Genomic DNA, 16,358 nt, shown 5'->3' with positions numbered 1-16,358 from the left:
ACTTGATTTCTTCAAGAATGAATTGTGACAATATTTGTGAAAGGTTGACTTATAAAGGAGGCTTATTGGCGATTTAGTACCCAAGATTTTTATTGGATTTGGCTTGTTAAATGGGTACCTCTACCTACCATGTACCAAAAATCTGGATTTCCAATAGGAAAGCATGTTAAGCATAACCCATATTGTATGCACAAACAGCTTAGGCACAGTGAGCAACTGTTAGCTCTTGTGGGAACTCTCCAGAAATCTAGCTTCCCACTTGTCAGCCAAAAACCAACTGTGCAAATAGGCAGGCTTTTCCAAGGATAGCAGTCTTAGGCCTGTTGTGTTAACTTTTCTGCCCACTGAGTTTATCTTGACTGTTTTCTTTTTGATTGTGTTTATCCTTACAATGTTTACTGAAGAATATTTTGCCTGCTGTATTAAAGTTTAGGGTGTTTTATATAAACACATGTCATACAGCAAGATTAAAACAAGTAGATAAAGAAGTCCTCAAGCAGTAGCCTTGTTGAGAAATTGCCTCTGTTTATACCTACACTGTAGCATGTTTTTCAGTAATCCTTTGCTGTCTTTTGTCACATCACTAGCTTTTTTAGGTCTTTGAATCTGCTTCTAGGTTCCCTTACAAACTGGCCCTTATCCAAGGTTAGATGTTGGCCATTGCCTGTTTTTGTGCCATACTCTTCATTCCAAACTCATAGTGCTTGTTGATATTGTATAAGGCAAAGTTAGAGTCCCTACCTTTCACTTCTATTGTAGGAGACTTCCAGATCAACTTCTTATTAATTCCTAGTGCTACGTAGATCTGCTGACCGTTTCCACTTGGATGTCTGAAACATCATAGTTATCTTCTGTCTTAGTTCACTTTTCTTACCTACTTAGCTTCCCTTGCTGCCTGAAATAGTTAATTCTTAATCATTTCTGCTCATAACTGTTGTAGTTTGAACCCGTAACTGATTGCTAGACCATTCAACCATTTCTGTGACTCTCCCCCACTTTTTGCTCATTGGGATGTAGCCTTCATACCATTACCAGTGTGGGTTTTTTTTTTTTTTTACATTGAATTATGGTACCTTTTTGATGAAAACTAAAAATGTGGAATGAAATTGAAATACATAACAATCAGACATCTGTTGTGAACATTTTTGTATCCTTAATCAGTGTTTTGAAGGTCTGTATTTTTATACTTTGGCTTTTCTTAAGACAATAAACACTGTCACCCTGATGGTCTTTGAAATGTGTGGATTATTCATAAAATTGATGAAGTACTTTTAAGCAATTCTTAGAGTTGCTTGATACTGTCTTCATTGTCTTGAAAGAGAGTAGTACGTTCTGGAAGACTTAACTCTCAATATTGTTTTAGTTGAAAAATTGGCAAAACTTTAAAAATCAAGTTGCAGAGGCTGTTGAAGAAATTGAAAAATAATTGCAAAGTCATATTGAATATTTATGACTTTAGTTCTTTTTCTATATCAGTGAATTTTTGTGCCTTTTTTCTTTATGTTGTGTGTCTGTAATAAAACTCTTATTTAAAGAAAAAGTCGTTAGAAATGATATTGATGAGATTTTGCTCATCTAATTATACAAAACATTTTTCCATAGGCTATCAGCCATGTAAGCTATATGCTCTTTCAGCCACATATTTAGTAGGCTCACAAATACTTGATATGTAAGAAATTTGTGTGTGTGTGTACATATACGTGTTTGTAAACACACGCACATACAAGATGCTTAAGTAAAATGATGATTTAGGGATAGAAACCAGTTGAAATGAAACATGAAATACAACTTATAATTCACTTTGGTCTTTATTTCTTTTAAGGGACCAGTTACTCTCCACAAGAAAATTCACACAACCACAGTGCTCTTCATAGTTCAAATTCACATTCTTCTAATCCAAGCAATAATCCAAGCAAAACTTCAGATACAGTAAGTATATAAACATGCCCAATTTTGTTTTGAGGGGGCATTTCATGTGTATGTGTGTATGTTTAATTTATTACCCTCCCCTCTTCAAAAAAAAAAAAAAAAACTCCTCCACCAAGTTTGTTAAATCTAATGTCTTTTTTTTTTTCTATTTTAATCAGGATTGATGTTTTTTAAAATGTATTTGAGGTAATGAGCTAATCGTATTAGAACTGAGAATAGTCAGGAGATACCATTTGTATTATTTCATCACTTCCTATATAAAGCAAGGTTTGCCATTGCAATACCTGAGATATAAAGAACTGTAGATTATGAAACTTCTGAGTTAAAGTGGTTTACCTTGAGCTTGTTCTCGTTCTCTAACTACAATATAAACTTTCAGCAACTATTCAGAACATTTGTGTATTACACACCTGACTAAACACTAGTGATATAAAGATTTCTGTCCTCAAGGGAATGAAAAGAATATTATATATTTCTAAACTAAAGTAACTCAGCTTGGAATTTTTTATTTTTCAAGTCAGGGTTCAAATGAAAATTTTTCATGCATTAATTCAACAAACATTTAATAAAATAACGTTTCGATTTGCCCAGCATATGCTAGGTTGTAGATAGTAGTAAGAAAATGTGGCCCATCTTAAAGGAACTTTTGGACCTGTGGTGGAAATTAAAACAGTGCATGTTAAAGTTGGTTTGGGAGCACTCAAAAGGGTAACACGCAGTTTGGATGAGAAGAAGGTATGGGTACAGTAACACTCCCCAGCAGATTGAATATAACAGCCAGTTGAAGAGGTCTGGAATTTTGTTGTATGCAAAGGGAACAGCATCTATAAAGACATAGAAGTGTGAAATGGCATAGCATATTTGGAGAACTGCACGTATTTTGAAAGTGTGAAAGAATGGCAAGAGCTCAGATTACAGAGATAAGTGGGAGCTAGATCATAAAAAATTGTATATTACCAAGAAATACGAATTTTATATAAAGGCAGTGGAGAACTATTGAAGAATATAAATGGTAAAGTAACCTCGTACTTGGAATTTAAAAATCAGATGGTAGCGTGGAAAATACAGAAAGGAAAGAACAACTAGAAGGCTATAGAAGTGTAGGTTGAATCCAACAGATTTTGCCTTGGATATTTGGGTGATCATCCTACCTTAATCAGCTTTGAAAGGTCTTTGAGACTGATTATTTCTTATCCCTTCTTGAAACCGTGTGGGTAGTACATTTCCAAAGAAATTCAAAACATATAAATGATAGCATTTTCATGAAGGTAAATTTAATAGTTTTAAATACTGTAACAGAGTCTAAGTAGGAAAACAAAACATGTTAGTTATTTTAGCACAGAAAATTTGACAACACAGAAAATTTTACATACAGGATTGGTTAAGCACATACTGCCTGTTATTGAGGAGTGGAGAAACCAAAAAGGAACACTGAGGTAACACACATACAGTGTATAGTATTTACCCTGAGAGCTGAAGTATGGTAGGAAAAGGATGTAGTTATTAGAACCTAATGGCTTAAAGGAGGGGCCCTGCAGAACTGGTGATATAGTACCTGCAAGCGGTGTGATGAAGCTGGTTCTGGCTTGGGTCAGGTAACAGAGAACTGGAAACTGGAGCTGTGGCTGCTAGGTGTCTCCTTGTCCTGCCTTTCAGTGTGAACTCCAATGCCTCCTATGAGCAGAATCTAACAGGAAGCTAGCTGACTAAACAGCGTTATTTGCAGTATCTCAGTCCTAGTAGCATCACAGTAGAGAAGGGGGTGGTGTTGAGGCTGAGACAGCAGCTTAATAAACCTGAATAGTTGTTGTCATCAAACTACTTGTAATGAGTTATTTCCAATAAAGTATAGATTCAGGATTTTAGAATGAATCTAATTTTGTGGAAAGTGGCCTCATTAATTTGCAAAGTAACAAACACTAAAGTGCCATTTATCATTACAATTTCAATTAGGTATTTCTTTGCTGATAGTTAAGTGGCAGGCCACTTGGACATTGTTTTGGCTTTAAAAAAATCATAATTCAGAGAAAACTAATTCTGCTTGTTTTGATTTCTAAGACATAGGCTAAATGTAGTGAAATCAGAAAGAATAAATAATGGGCGTGTAAGCTTGATGGACCCAAATCATAAACCGTGTCAGGGGATTTCATTTTATGGGTGGAAGCTGAAGACTGTTACCTGAATGGATTAAGTGTTACGTGTTTTCAGAATCAGGATTTCCCTTTCTATAAATTTCAAGTATAGGTATATAATCTCCGAGTAATGGTCTTTTTCGTTATAATGCACCCAGTGCTGTGAGCATAACACATAAATTATTTATAAACTACAAATTTAATCTTATCTGAGATGTTAGCTTTTGAATCTTTCTGCAGGTTACTGTAAACTCACTTTGTCTTTAAATCACTTCTAATGGAAGTTTTTGAGTAAAAATTTTAAAACATAAAATTAGTTTTTATCTAATATTTTCATAAAGAAAGAATAAAATAACAGATGAATAACGTAGGTCAAGACATTACAAGATATTTTAACCTAGGTTTAAGAAGTTATGGAATAACTTTTTTAAAAAAATAGTTCTTTTTTCTCTTTGAAGTTTTCAGACTTTAAATCCAACTTTGAAAATCAGTAACAATATTATCTAGTTATCTACATAGACATTTGGTTGTATGAATGATTTATATGTATCAAACGTTGATGGTCTAGTAGAAGTTAACCTTATTTTTTCAGTATTAGATTAAGATACTCACATGTAGTTCCCTAAGTCCTGTGATGAACATTTATTGTGATTTAACACCGAACCTAGCCTATGATAAACTATTTAGGAAAAACTTTTTTGAATGCCTCTTCCTTCCTAATATAAATCATAATAAGACTTACAGATCACATGTAGCTTGTTTTAGATTAGTTATGTATATTTGTGATTTTTAAGACGCCTCCGAATTGCTTCATTTAGAAAAAAAAATTATTCACATTTAAAGACTTAATTGATATCTTCCCTTCTACATATCTACCAATTTTGATTTGCTGGGAAGTTCTTTAAATTCAATCACAGATGACTTTGCATTTATATTCCAGCACTACTTGTTATCCCTTAAATATCTTCTGCATTTTTTGGAGCTTTTCAAATTGAGGCTCTCAAGGTCTACTTTCTGTAACTAGTTTTTGCCTGAAGATATTCTACTTAATTTTTTTAAATATATAAATTTATCAGAAAACTCTTAGGACCCCATGAATTTCTTTGTTATGTAAATGCCTTTCCTTGATGTTGTAGATGTTATTCATTGAACCATTCCTTATTAACAATTCATCAGTTAATTTCTAGGATTAACTATTTCTTTTCCATCTTTTCACTTGGGGAAGAAGTAGTAGGATTCTGTATTTTAAGGGAGAGTGCAGAAAGGGATATCACTTTTTTAAGAGAGAAAAACATGGTTAAAAGACATTTTGGATTGAAGGAGAGCAGATGGGTGCCTCTTTATTTGTTTAGTACATTCTTTCAGAGCAGTCCTTTTCATCCCTTTTGGTCTCAAGACCTCTGTCTCTTCAGTCATGAAAACTGAGAGCTGTTGTTTATCTTCTACCAATATTTACCATATTAAAAATTAAAGCTTGATAAATGAGTCACTTGGGTGACTCAATCAAACATCTGCCATAGGCTCAGGTCAGGATCCTAGGGTCCTGGCATAGAGCTCAATGTCATACTCACTGTTCAGTGGGGAACCTGCTTCTCCCGCCACTCCTCACCCTTGCTTAAGAGTGCCCGCCGTGTCCCCCAACTCAAAATCTTTATTTAAAAAACTTGATAAATATGAAAAATAATTCTAAAATCAGTTGATTGTAAACCCTTTAATGTTAGCTTATGTAATGTTTTTATGAAAAATAATTATAAAATTAAAAAAGATCTTGAGTATCTCTTTAATGCCTCTCTTAAGAAGAAACTTCAGATGTGCTCTGCATTCAATCTTTCGTGATAACATTTTTCTACAGCATCTGGGAAAACTCCACTGTTTTTGTGGTAGAATGAGGAAGAAAAAGACCATCATATTAGTGTTATTATGAAAATAGTTTTGATCTTTTGAAATAATTTTGGGGTCCCTCAAGGGTTCCTGGACAACACGAGGAAAACTCCTGCCTTAGTATATCAAGCCTAAGTCAGCAAATTTGAAGTGTTTGCATACCTTTTTGGAGTTTAGTTCTTAGCTTGTGTTTTTTTTTTTTTTTAATTTTTAAATTTTATTTATTTATTCATGAGACACCTGGGGGCGGGGGGCAAAGACACAGGCAGAGGGAGAAGCAAGATCACGCCCTGGACCGAAGGCAGGTGTTAAACTGCTGAGCCACCCAGGGGATCCCTAGTTCTTGATTTTAGATACTCTTTTTTTTTTTTTAATCAAATTTAACAACTTTAAGATCTAATGTTTAATATGGTGATGGTAACTGGTAACACTATATTGTGTAATTGAAATTTGCTGAGATGAAGACTTAAATGTTTTCATAAAATCTGTTAGGTGATGATGTGTTAATGAACCAGATGGGTGGAATCCTTTCACAGTGTCAAATCATCACAGCATACACTAAATATCTTCCAGTTTTGTCAATCATACTTCAATAAGGTTGAAAATACACAATGAAGAAAAGCATTATAACACCTATTGCACAACAGTATTTAAATATTTCCCATTACTAAAAGGTCCCCCCCTCCACAACCTTTTTTTTTTTTTTTTTTTTTTTTTTTTTTAGTATGGAAGTGGGGTGGAGGAGATAAACTAGAGTTACTGGTATGTTGTTGTAATGCTGTACGCTGAAACACATTTTGTTAAGTAAGACATTAAGTTATACTGAGCGAAGATTTGGTGGGCAGAATCCGCACAGTGTCATAGATTCATATTCTTCAAGGTTCTGGCCTGTAAACTTTTAACTGTCCTGGAGTTAACCTGGGTGTAAATTAACTGTCATTAAATAATATACCATTTACTTGAGCTGAAAAAAAAAACAACCTTTTTTTCTTAAAGTGAGACTTTGACAAGGAAAAAAGTATGTTGATATATATATATTTTTTTGATGCATGCTCCTTATCCCCTGCAGAACAGGTAACAATTCACAAAACCATCACTTTGAAGAGCACTGGTGTAAATCACTCTGCCCTGCTCTGATGTCCTCTCATCCACCTGTCTCAAATCTTATCTACTTCTCCAACCAGACTAGTTATCATAATCAATCTCATGTAACCACCTTCCAAGCAACCCAAGTCTTCCAGATACATGCATAGAAGTATTCAGTTTGGGACAGCCTGGGTGGCTCAGCGGTTTAGCGCCACCTTCAGTCCAGGCCTGATCCTGGAGACCCGGGATCGAGTTCCACGTTGGCTCCCTGCATGGAGCCTGCTTCTCCTTCTGCCTATGTCTCTGCCTCTCTCTCTCATAAGTAAATAAAATCTTTAAAAAAAATATTCAGTTTGTATAATAATTTAGGTACAGGGAGTAGTAAGTGGTGAAAAAAGAGCTTTTAGAACTTGGCCTTCTGTGATTGGGTTTCTGCAACTTGGTTGTAGCCTACCTTTGGAAACTAGAAAGATTGAGAATTAACTTCCTATTTGAGAGCACAGGGCTGATTGCCAATAGCTTCATTATTTTGAGGCATAATCCCAAAAGCATAAGCGTGACAGAATCTGCAATATTTTTTCATTTCTTAAAATTATTGCAGCATTTTGAGAATTGGTATTGATTTGGTGGCAATAATGGGCATCCTGAAACTTGTTTATACCCTTTTTTCTGTCACCAATTAGTTTTATGACGTATGGATAACTCTTACGACTATCTCTAGGCTTGTTGCCTACTTGGCAAAATTAAAGCTGAGTCAGCAGGGCATGAAGGTTCATTCTTTTCCTCAAGCTTTAAGATTGTGTCACTGTCCACTGGTGAACCCGGATTGTAGACTACCAACGTATAACATTTCATTAATCTCAAAGCTCCTTTGAGGAAATAGTCCAGAAATTAATCTAGAAGTAATTTGGGATTCTTCCAGATTCCTGGGGCCAGTGCACTTCTTTAAATATTACACTTTTTAGATCAGTAGCATGGAAATTGGCCCTCCTTTCAGATTTCTCTAATTTCTTTATAATTTTACTGTACCTGTAAAATACCTAAAGAGAATGTATCTGAGAGTTTTTGAAAGGCTAGTTTTTGTTACAGGGATATGAGTGATGCTGCTGACCTCATATATTATGTGAGACAAGGTTTAGCTTGCCCAATCTCATGCATTTTGAAGGTGAAGCAAATATATGGCTTTTAGTTAGCTCTGTGTTTATAGTTTTATTTTTAAATTCTGTGGGGTTTTTTTTTCTTCACTAAGTAACAGTGAATACAGACCAATTGTTCTTGGTTACTAATATACATGAGTATTATTGTGCATGAGTTTAAAATTGATACGCCATCATGTCATGAAATCAGTTAAGTATGGGTTTTCTAATCTCCACCTCCCCGCCCCCGCCATGTGACAGGATTTCAGCAATTAAAATTATGTAATGGGGAACTTTGGTAATGCTTTTCCAAAGTCAAGATGTTAATTTTGCATTTCTCATTCTGTGCTTAATAAACTAATGTATATGAATCTGTTTTAATTTCGTATTTTACCGGATTTTCCATTGTTATTTTTGAAGGTTTTCATAGACTAAAGTCTCCTAAGAGATACAGATAGATATCTACATACATACACACACACAATTACATTTTATATCAGGGTACATTTTTTTATGGTCTTTTTCCTTATATGTGCTTTGAAAACCATTGACTGTTTAAGTTTCATAATAAGTGGTTAAATAGTATTAATATTTTCTAATTTTTAAAAATGTATTTTTAAGCCTTATGATTCTGCAGATGACTGGTCTGAGCATATTAGCTCTTCTGGGAAAAAATACTACTACAATTGTCGAACAGAAGTTTCACAATGGGAAAAACCAAAAGAGTGGCTTGAAAGGTATTTGCTCCTACTCATTAAAAAATACTTCTTATTCTAGACTACAGCTTAACATCTTAGAACTTTCTCAGCTTAGGTTTCTTAGTGAAACTCCTCATTCCCCCCTTTAATTGCAATAGTTAGCCCATTATGTTTTCTATAATTTCTCTTTACTTAAAAAAAAAAAAAGAAAAAACTTGGATAAGTCACTGTCCACAAGGACCTTGTAAATCATCAGTATATTTAAGATTTTATATCAACCTATATTATTATTTATAATGAACATTTTCATAATTTAAAATATATTAATGTTTCCTTCATATGTGTAGAATTAATATTGGGGAGTTTTGGTTGTAGGGTTTAATGGTGTTATAAACAATTGCTATAATGCCATCATTGAAAAACATTAATGTTCTCTTAGCTATGTTTCATCTCCCATACCAGTTGATATTATGGCTATGTTCAGTTCTTTTATTTTCCATATAACATTCTGTTGAGCATTTGGTCAGAAGTGTCATATGTAAACTCATTGTACTTGATGTAATTTTTATGAGTTTATCTATGTTTTATTTTTAGAGAACAGAGACAAAAAGAAGCAAACAAGATGGCGGTTAACAGCTTCCCAAAAGATAGGGATTACAGAAGGGAGGTGATGCAAGCAACAGCCACTAGTGGGTTTGCCAGTGGAAGTAAGTATTAATTTTTTTTTCTTTGAAACAACATGATGTTTAATTCACTCCTATAGTTTGTATGTTTATATCCATATACATAGCTGTTTACATATGTAAACTAAAATAATATAAATGTATAGTTTCTTTTATGTTAGATCTGTCTTCCTAACCTCCACCATTTTGTTTCCTGAAAAGGAAAAGAGTTCATGGAGGATTAGTACACGTATGTTATTCATCACTACTCATACTGGCTATGATGCAGTTGAATTGGTGGAAAACAAAATCTCATATTGTTGATTGACTCTTAAAACAGGAGTTGTTTGGGTTTTTTCCCCCCTTTGCTGAATTGTGTCCTGTTAAACTGGACAGTGAAACCTCTTCCAAAACTCATTGAATGTTTGAATCTAATAATTGAATTGTAGCCACACACAGATGGTAACATTAAAGTGTCTCTTGGTGTTTTGTGTTTATCAGTGAGAAACTTTTTTACCTTTTAGCTGGGAACTGATTACATCATCATAGATGTGAATATAGCATCTCTATACTGTGAGCATACCTTAAAGTTTTTTGAGGTCACATTTTGTCTAAGTGGGACAATATGAGTAATATGCATTTATTTCTTAATTCAAATTAAATTTGAATTTGAAGCTTTTACTAAAGGTCCTCTATTCCCAGTGGCTTCCTTTTGCCCAGAATAGAATTTAAATGCCACCATAGACTTCTTAGGCTTTTTATTAGATTTTGAAATTTGGAAGAATTTTTAAGATGTGTTCAGGGAATTCTTGGACTTAGGCCTTTGAATCTTCTTCCTGTAACTTACATAGAGGGTTGTATTTGGTCTTAGCAAGACAATACTGCTTTTTTGATGGGAAAAGTTTTAAGATGAAGCAGATAGTAAAGTAACATAATTCTTCACTGAATTTTTAAGATATGTTCCTTTGAACATTTAATTTTTTTGTACTAGTGAAATTGTATTTAATTCTTAAGAAACAATGATTTAGTGTGCTGAAGTAAGGAAATAAACTATTTTTGAGACAGAAGACTTGGGTCCTGGTTCCATTTTACTTAATATCTTGAGTAACTGTTACTTCTTGCAAACAATCAGAAATAAGGTAAAGGTTTTCCTCTCCAGGTTAAAAACAAAAAACAAAACAAACAAACAAAAAAAAACGCACCCAGCTTGTAGTAGTTCTGTCTGAACAAACTGCAGAAGGATATTGAGAAGATATGGTGGAGGAGTGGCAAATGGTTGTAAAAAAAGTCACTTTTTTTTTTTTTTCTTTAAGATTTTGGGCCAGGCCTCTCACTTAGTGGGTGATAGTTCCCAGAGAGGGAAAAAAATAGCCTAGTGCGTCAGCTTTATTCTTTCCAAAATACCCATCATTTTAAGTCTCTTCTCCTCCCTTGAAGTAAATGGAAGTATTGATGAAAGTGAAAGGTAGTGTTTTTTGTCTTTCTAATAAACCATCTTTAAGGAAATAAAATCAGAATTGTGTTTTTAAATTGTGTGCATCTTTTTCTTTCACAAATGAGGGAGTTCCTTCTCTTTTTTCTTTGTAATTTCAAAAGTGAAGCATGTTTGTTACTAAAAAATAAAAAGGGGATTTTTTTAATTTCGTGAGCCAAGAACATTTGAGGACATACACTTTTTTCTGTGTGTATATAAATGTGTATTAAACCTACATATGTGTATGTTTTACATAAAAATGGCATTATATTTTACTATTTTTAACCTTTTTTTCATTAATATTTTGAGGAAATATTTCTGTGTCAGTTTAGAAATCCCTGTGTGTTAAATTACATGGTTTTCCTTTTTTTTTTTTTTTTTTTTTTTTGATGTGCCCTCATTTATAGGTAATCATCTGTGGATACTTGGGTGGTTTTTATGCTTTTCCTACTGTCAGCAGTGCTGTGATGTCTATCTTTGCCCATTACTTCCTTAGTCACATTCCTAAAAGTGCAAATGAGGAGTCAGTAGGTCTCTGTGTGTGTTGAAGTACAGTCATGTGTCTCACTTTTTCAGTTTTAAGTGATAATTAGAAGAAAAAAAAAAACCTTAGCTATATTTTTTTATTTTTCCTTAATTGGTCATGGTCAACTGAGTTATACCTAAGTGTGGTAGTAATGAAGTCATTAAGTCATTTAAGTGCTTAACTTTTTCTGTCCAAAAAGTGTTGGCAGAATTTTCCCATGTGTCCAGCACATTGGTGTTCATGGTTGGGTAAGACCTAAAACTTTGTAGTTTGAACTGCCAATACAAAGTATGTGTGTTGGTGGGGGTGGGCAGATTGAAAGATTTTATATGAAAGGAGATCAAGGTAGAAAATCGATTTATTTTATGCACTATAGCAAATGTTATCTAGAACTTGACCTGGAAAACTTTATGGATAAAATTTTTAATTTGGTTTTACTGCTACTAATTATTTTCATTGTCTTTAATCTGTGCCTTACAGAATTATTGCTCTATACTTAGAGAAACCTTAACTTGGTGTTTCTCAACTGTAGCACCAATGATATTTTGGGTTAGGTGATTCTTTGTTGTGGGTTGCTGTCCTGTGTCTTAGGACATAGAGTACTGTACCTGGCCTCTACATGCTAGATGCCAGTAGCACACCTCCTCTCTTCCAAGTTGTGATAACCAAGAATGTCTCCTTACATTTGCCAAATGTCTTTGTTGTGGAGGGGGTGTGCAAGTAGAGTCACCATGTTAACTGTTTCGTCTGGAGTTGTGAATCATAGAAAGCTGTTGTAGCTACAGCTTCCTTAGTTCCTATAATGCTGCTGCCACTGTAAAGCTTACAAGTGTCTGAAGAAGTATCAACTTTAATTTTCATCTGAATACATTTGCTTGATACTCTTTGACTCTAGTCCTACAGAAGTGAGATTTTTTTTCTTGGTGTCCAGGAAATAAAAGTTTTTGGTAATCAAGTGACAGGATTGGTGGGAATTGGGTATGGTATTATTTCTGTTTTATTCCTAAACGTTTCTGTTGTAGCAGTATTCTTTTCAGGAAGAAGTTGTAGAATAAAATTTAAGTTCCTTGTGCATGCAAATGGATAGTTTACTGATGAGTTAATATCATGCAACAGATGTTTGTATTTTGCTGTGATTAGCTCAATCTGTTCATTTTTTTGTTAAGGTTAATATATGTGTAACTTACAACACTGAATTTCATTTATTAAGTCAAAGACTTTGTGTTTTGATATAACTAAAGCTTTTTGGCAGTAGCCAGTACATTCTGTTTAGTATAACATGTAGGAGTTGTACGCTGAAGGTTTGGAAACTGACTTGTAGTTTAAGCATACTTCCTTCTTTGTGCTGTCTTGGTTTCTAGATTCAGAGGAACCATGAATTGGGAAAAAAAAAAAAAAACTAAAATACTCAATGGGGAGGGCATCTTTTGGTAATATTATTATTACATATATGCTTGAATCTTAAGATATTTCTCTACTTGAAAGTTGTTCTAAGTTTTAGTTATTGATTAGACTTATAATTTTGGTTAGAGATTTTTTGATAAATTTTATCAAGATTGGAATTTTCCTTATTTTTTTGTGGAAGCAGAAGTATTTCTGAGGTTTAAATGTTTTGTGACCAAATTGGAAGAGGATGTTTTTAATATAACTGGTAATAGCAAGTAGATTTTTCTGACTATGCTGCTGGATGTAGGCCTTCTCTGTTTTCAGATAGCATTATCTATAACTTGAGCTTATTAATAACTTGTTAGCATTTTCAAAAATATGAACTGATTTAATTACTGATTGCACAGTTCATCATAAATTCAGCCGTCCCATTTAAAGCCCTAGCACAAACTACTTTAGAGACCACTAATTAGCTACTTCAGTATTCAGAAAAATCAGGCTAATAAAGCTAATATTCCTTTGCAGTTGAACCACTGTGGATAATTCAATTATTAGAACCCATGGCCCATATTTTAAAAGAATGGACCATTTGCTTTTCATATTTTTAAAATACTTTAAAATTTTTCATTTGAGTGAAACGTTAAAACTCCATATATGGACTGTTTGTTTTTTTTTTTTTTCCAGTGTTTTGTTTGAATTGTGGTGTGGTTCTAAAGAATCCACAAAAGCTCATAGCTCATTTGAAATCTGAGTATAGATTACTTAGAGTTGAGGCTAAATATCCTCTTCAGTATTTGCTGGTGGTAAAACTGCAGATACTAACTGGGCTTGCAGTTTTATAACAAGATATAAGTATGTTGCTAAATTAGCTGATGTTATAGACAGGATTCTAACGTAATCTTTTTTCTTCCCCCTTCTGTCATTCCAACATCTCTTTTTTCGAACTGTGAACTAAAGTGGAAGACAAGCATTCCAGTGATGCCAGTAGTTTGCTCCCACAGAATATTTTGTCTCAAACAAGCAGACACAATGACAGAGACTACAGACTGCCAAGAGCAGAGACTCACAGTAGTTCTACGCCAGTACAGCACCCCATCAAACCAGTGGTTCATCCAACTGCTACCCCAAGCACTCTTCCTTCTAGTCCATTTACGCTACAGTCTGATCACCAGCCAAAGAAATCATTTGATGCTAATGGAGCATCTACTTTATCAAAACTGCCTACACCCACATCTTCTGTCCCTGCACAGAAAACAGAAAGAAAAGGTATGCCATTATTACTAGATGCTGCACGTTGAACTGTAGATTGAGTTTTTTTATTATATTACAGTATCTCCATTAGCTTGAATAAGACTCTTAATTATAAATTCTTTTTAAAAGTCATTTAAATGTTACTGCGTAGATTTAGGTCTAGATTTAGCCATATTTACCTTTTCTTTTAATTTTAATTACTAAGCCTTAGCTGTTTTGCCTTTGACACTTCGAAGTCAAGTGCTTATTAATTTATAAGTTAGTAATGGTTTAAAGTCAAAGGACTGTCCCATCATATTTGTGTAAAAATAATTTTTGTTTTTTGTGATAATTGTCATGATGGTTTAGTTGAGATATTGTCTCAATTTTCTGTTAATTAAAATTTGATATGAATAGAGACCTTTTAAAACATGTTATTTCTGCACAACATGCAACTATTGGTTTCAGTTTGTGAATAAGAAAACTGTGTCCTGGGCCAGAAGACAAAGAGTCTTAAAGTCTGAATTAGAACTTAAATCTGAAGGGTAGAAGTTAACTTCATAACTCCAATTGTGTTTATCCAGCTCAGTGCTGATAACTGTAGCTTGTTAAAGGAGAAAAATTGTGGCTACAACTACTCAGGAGATGACATACAACAGACGCAGAGATGAGATAATAAGTTTATTTGCACAGACCACTCACAATTCTAAACTTAACACATTATAATGCGTTTTAAGAAATGAAGGAAATTAAAAGACAATAGGCAAATAAATTATAGGCAGACCCATTAACAGCCTAATTAGCAGATTAGCATGAGTAAATACTGAGAAACTTTTAAACGTCCTGTGGGTTTAGGAGATGTTACAGGGATCTAATGAGTCTTTAAACTTTTAATCTATGGTTTGATTCATTATTTCACATTGATTTAATGTGAAGGGTTCTTATAGATGTCTTTGCTTCTTGTTTTCTTTTATGCATGTTATTTGAATTTCTTCTGTAAATACTCATTCCATATTAAACCACGTACTTTGGGTCGCCCGGGTGGCTCAGCGGTTTAGCGCCGCCTTCAGGCCAGGGTGTGATCCTGGAGACCCGGGATCGAGTCCCATGTCAGGCTCCCAGCATGGAGCCTGTTTCTCCCTCTGCCTGTGTCTCTGCCTCTCTCTCTCTCTCTCTCTCTCTCTCTCTCTCTCTCTCTCTCTCTCTCTTTCAAATAAAACAAATAAATAAATAAATAATAAATAAACCACGTACTTTTATCATCTGGTGCTTAATGCATCATAAACAGATAGTCCCAAATGTTGTCAGATTCCCCTAAGATAATTTGTACCCAAATCCATATGTTGAAGTCATATTTACCCTGATGCAGAATTAAATTTGTAAAGAGAATTCTTGAGGGGTGAAATCTGAATTAATGCAGTAATTAATTGTTAATGTGGTAGTACTTTTAAAGGATGTTAACGGTTTTTCAATTTTTATAATTTTGATTATTTAGTCACAGAAATTCTTTTAAAAATCATTAAATCCTGTGGCCTTTTAAAAGTCTTTATCTTGTGGTGCCTGAGTGACTCAGTTAAATGCCTTTGATTCAGGTCATGATCCCAGGGTCTTGGGATTGAGCCCTGCAACCGGCTCCCTGCTCAGCGGGGAGCCTGCTTGTCCCTCTGCCCCTCCTCCCTACTTGTGCTCTCCCTCTGTCTCTCACACCTTTTTAAAATCTCAAATAAATTAAATCTTTTTTTAAAAAAATATCTCATTTCTCTCGTTAATTTAATTCTTAGCTTTTACCTCCTTTTTGAAATTATTTCCATCACTGGCTTCTGGAATAATGCTATTTTTCAATATTCTAGTTCTCTTCTTGCCCCCTAAATAACCAGTATTGTTCATCCTTTTACTGTTTTCTTTTTTTCTTGCTCCGTATGTTCTCTTTTGCCGGGCAGTCTTATCTACAAAAGTGACTCCCAAATCTTTATTTCTGACTCCTACCTTTTATCTGCTTTATTTCAATAAGGACTTGCTGCGTCTCAAATGCCTCCCTTTCCCCACAGCTTATTCTCAGATTCTTGGTAAGTAACTACACTGTCCTCCCAACTGTTTCTTGTTCTTTAGAATTCGTCCCAATCTTCGTCTACTGACCTGTCAGCAGATCTTGGATTCCGCCTTCTCTATCCTTTCTCTGGTTGTCACCACTACTATGGAAACTCCAGGCGTCTCTCTT

The 16,358-nt window shown here is 34.2% G+C and overlaps 1 protein-coding gene across 7 annotated transcripts in view; it reads left to right on the top strand.

Moving 5' to 3' along the window:
* The window catches only part of WAC (WW domain containing adaptor with coiled-coil), an 82,350-nt gene that overhangs the window by 45,101 nt on the left and 20,891 nt on the right, over positions 1-16,358 (top strand). For 5 of the 7 annotated variants that reach the window (XM_055334511.1, XM_055334514.1, XM_055334509.1 and 2 more), the window contains exons 4-7: positions 1,823-1,929; positions 8,786-8,901; positions 9,457-9,569; positions 13,868-14,176. In XM_055334511.1, the coding sequence (XP_055190486.1) occupies positions 1,823-1,929; positions 8,786-8,901; positions 9,457-9,569; positions 13,868-14,176 (645 nt within the window). The remainder of the gene's footprint in view (positions 1-1,822; positions 1,930-8,785; positions 8,902-9,456; positions 9,570-13,867; positions 14,177-16,358) is intronic. The other 2 variants (XM_055334513.1, XM_055334512.1) reach the window with 1 other exon arrangement.

The sequence above is a fragment of the Nyctereutes procyonoides genome, unplaced genomic scaffold (assembly GCF_905146905.1).
Source record: "Nyctereutes procyonoides isolate TBG_1078 unplaced genomic scaffold, NYPRO_anot_genome, whole genome shotgun sequence".
Classification (NCBI taxonomy): Eukaryota; Metazoa; Chordata; class Mammalia; order Carnivora; family Canidae; genus Nyctereutes; species Nyctereutes procyonoides.
Note: the sequence above shows the minus strand (reverse complement) of the source record. Positions and strands in the feature narration are given on the sequence as shown.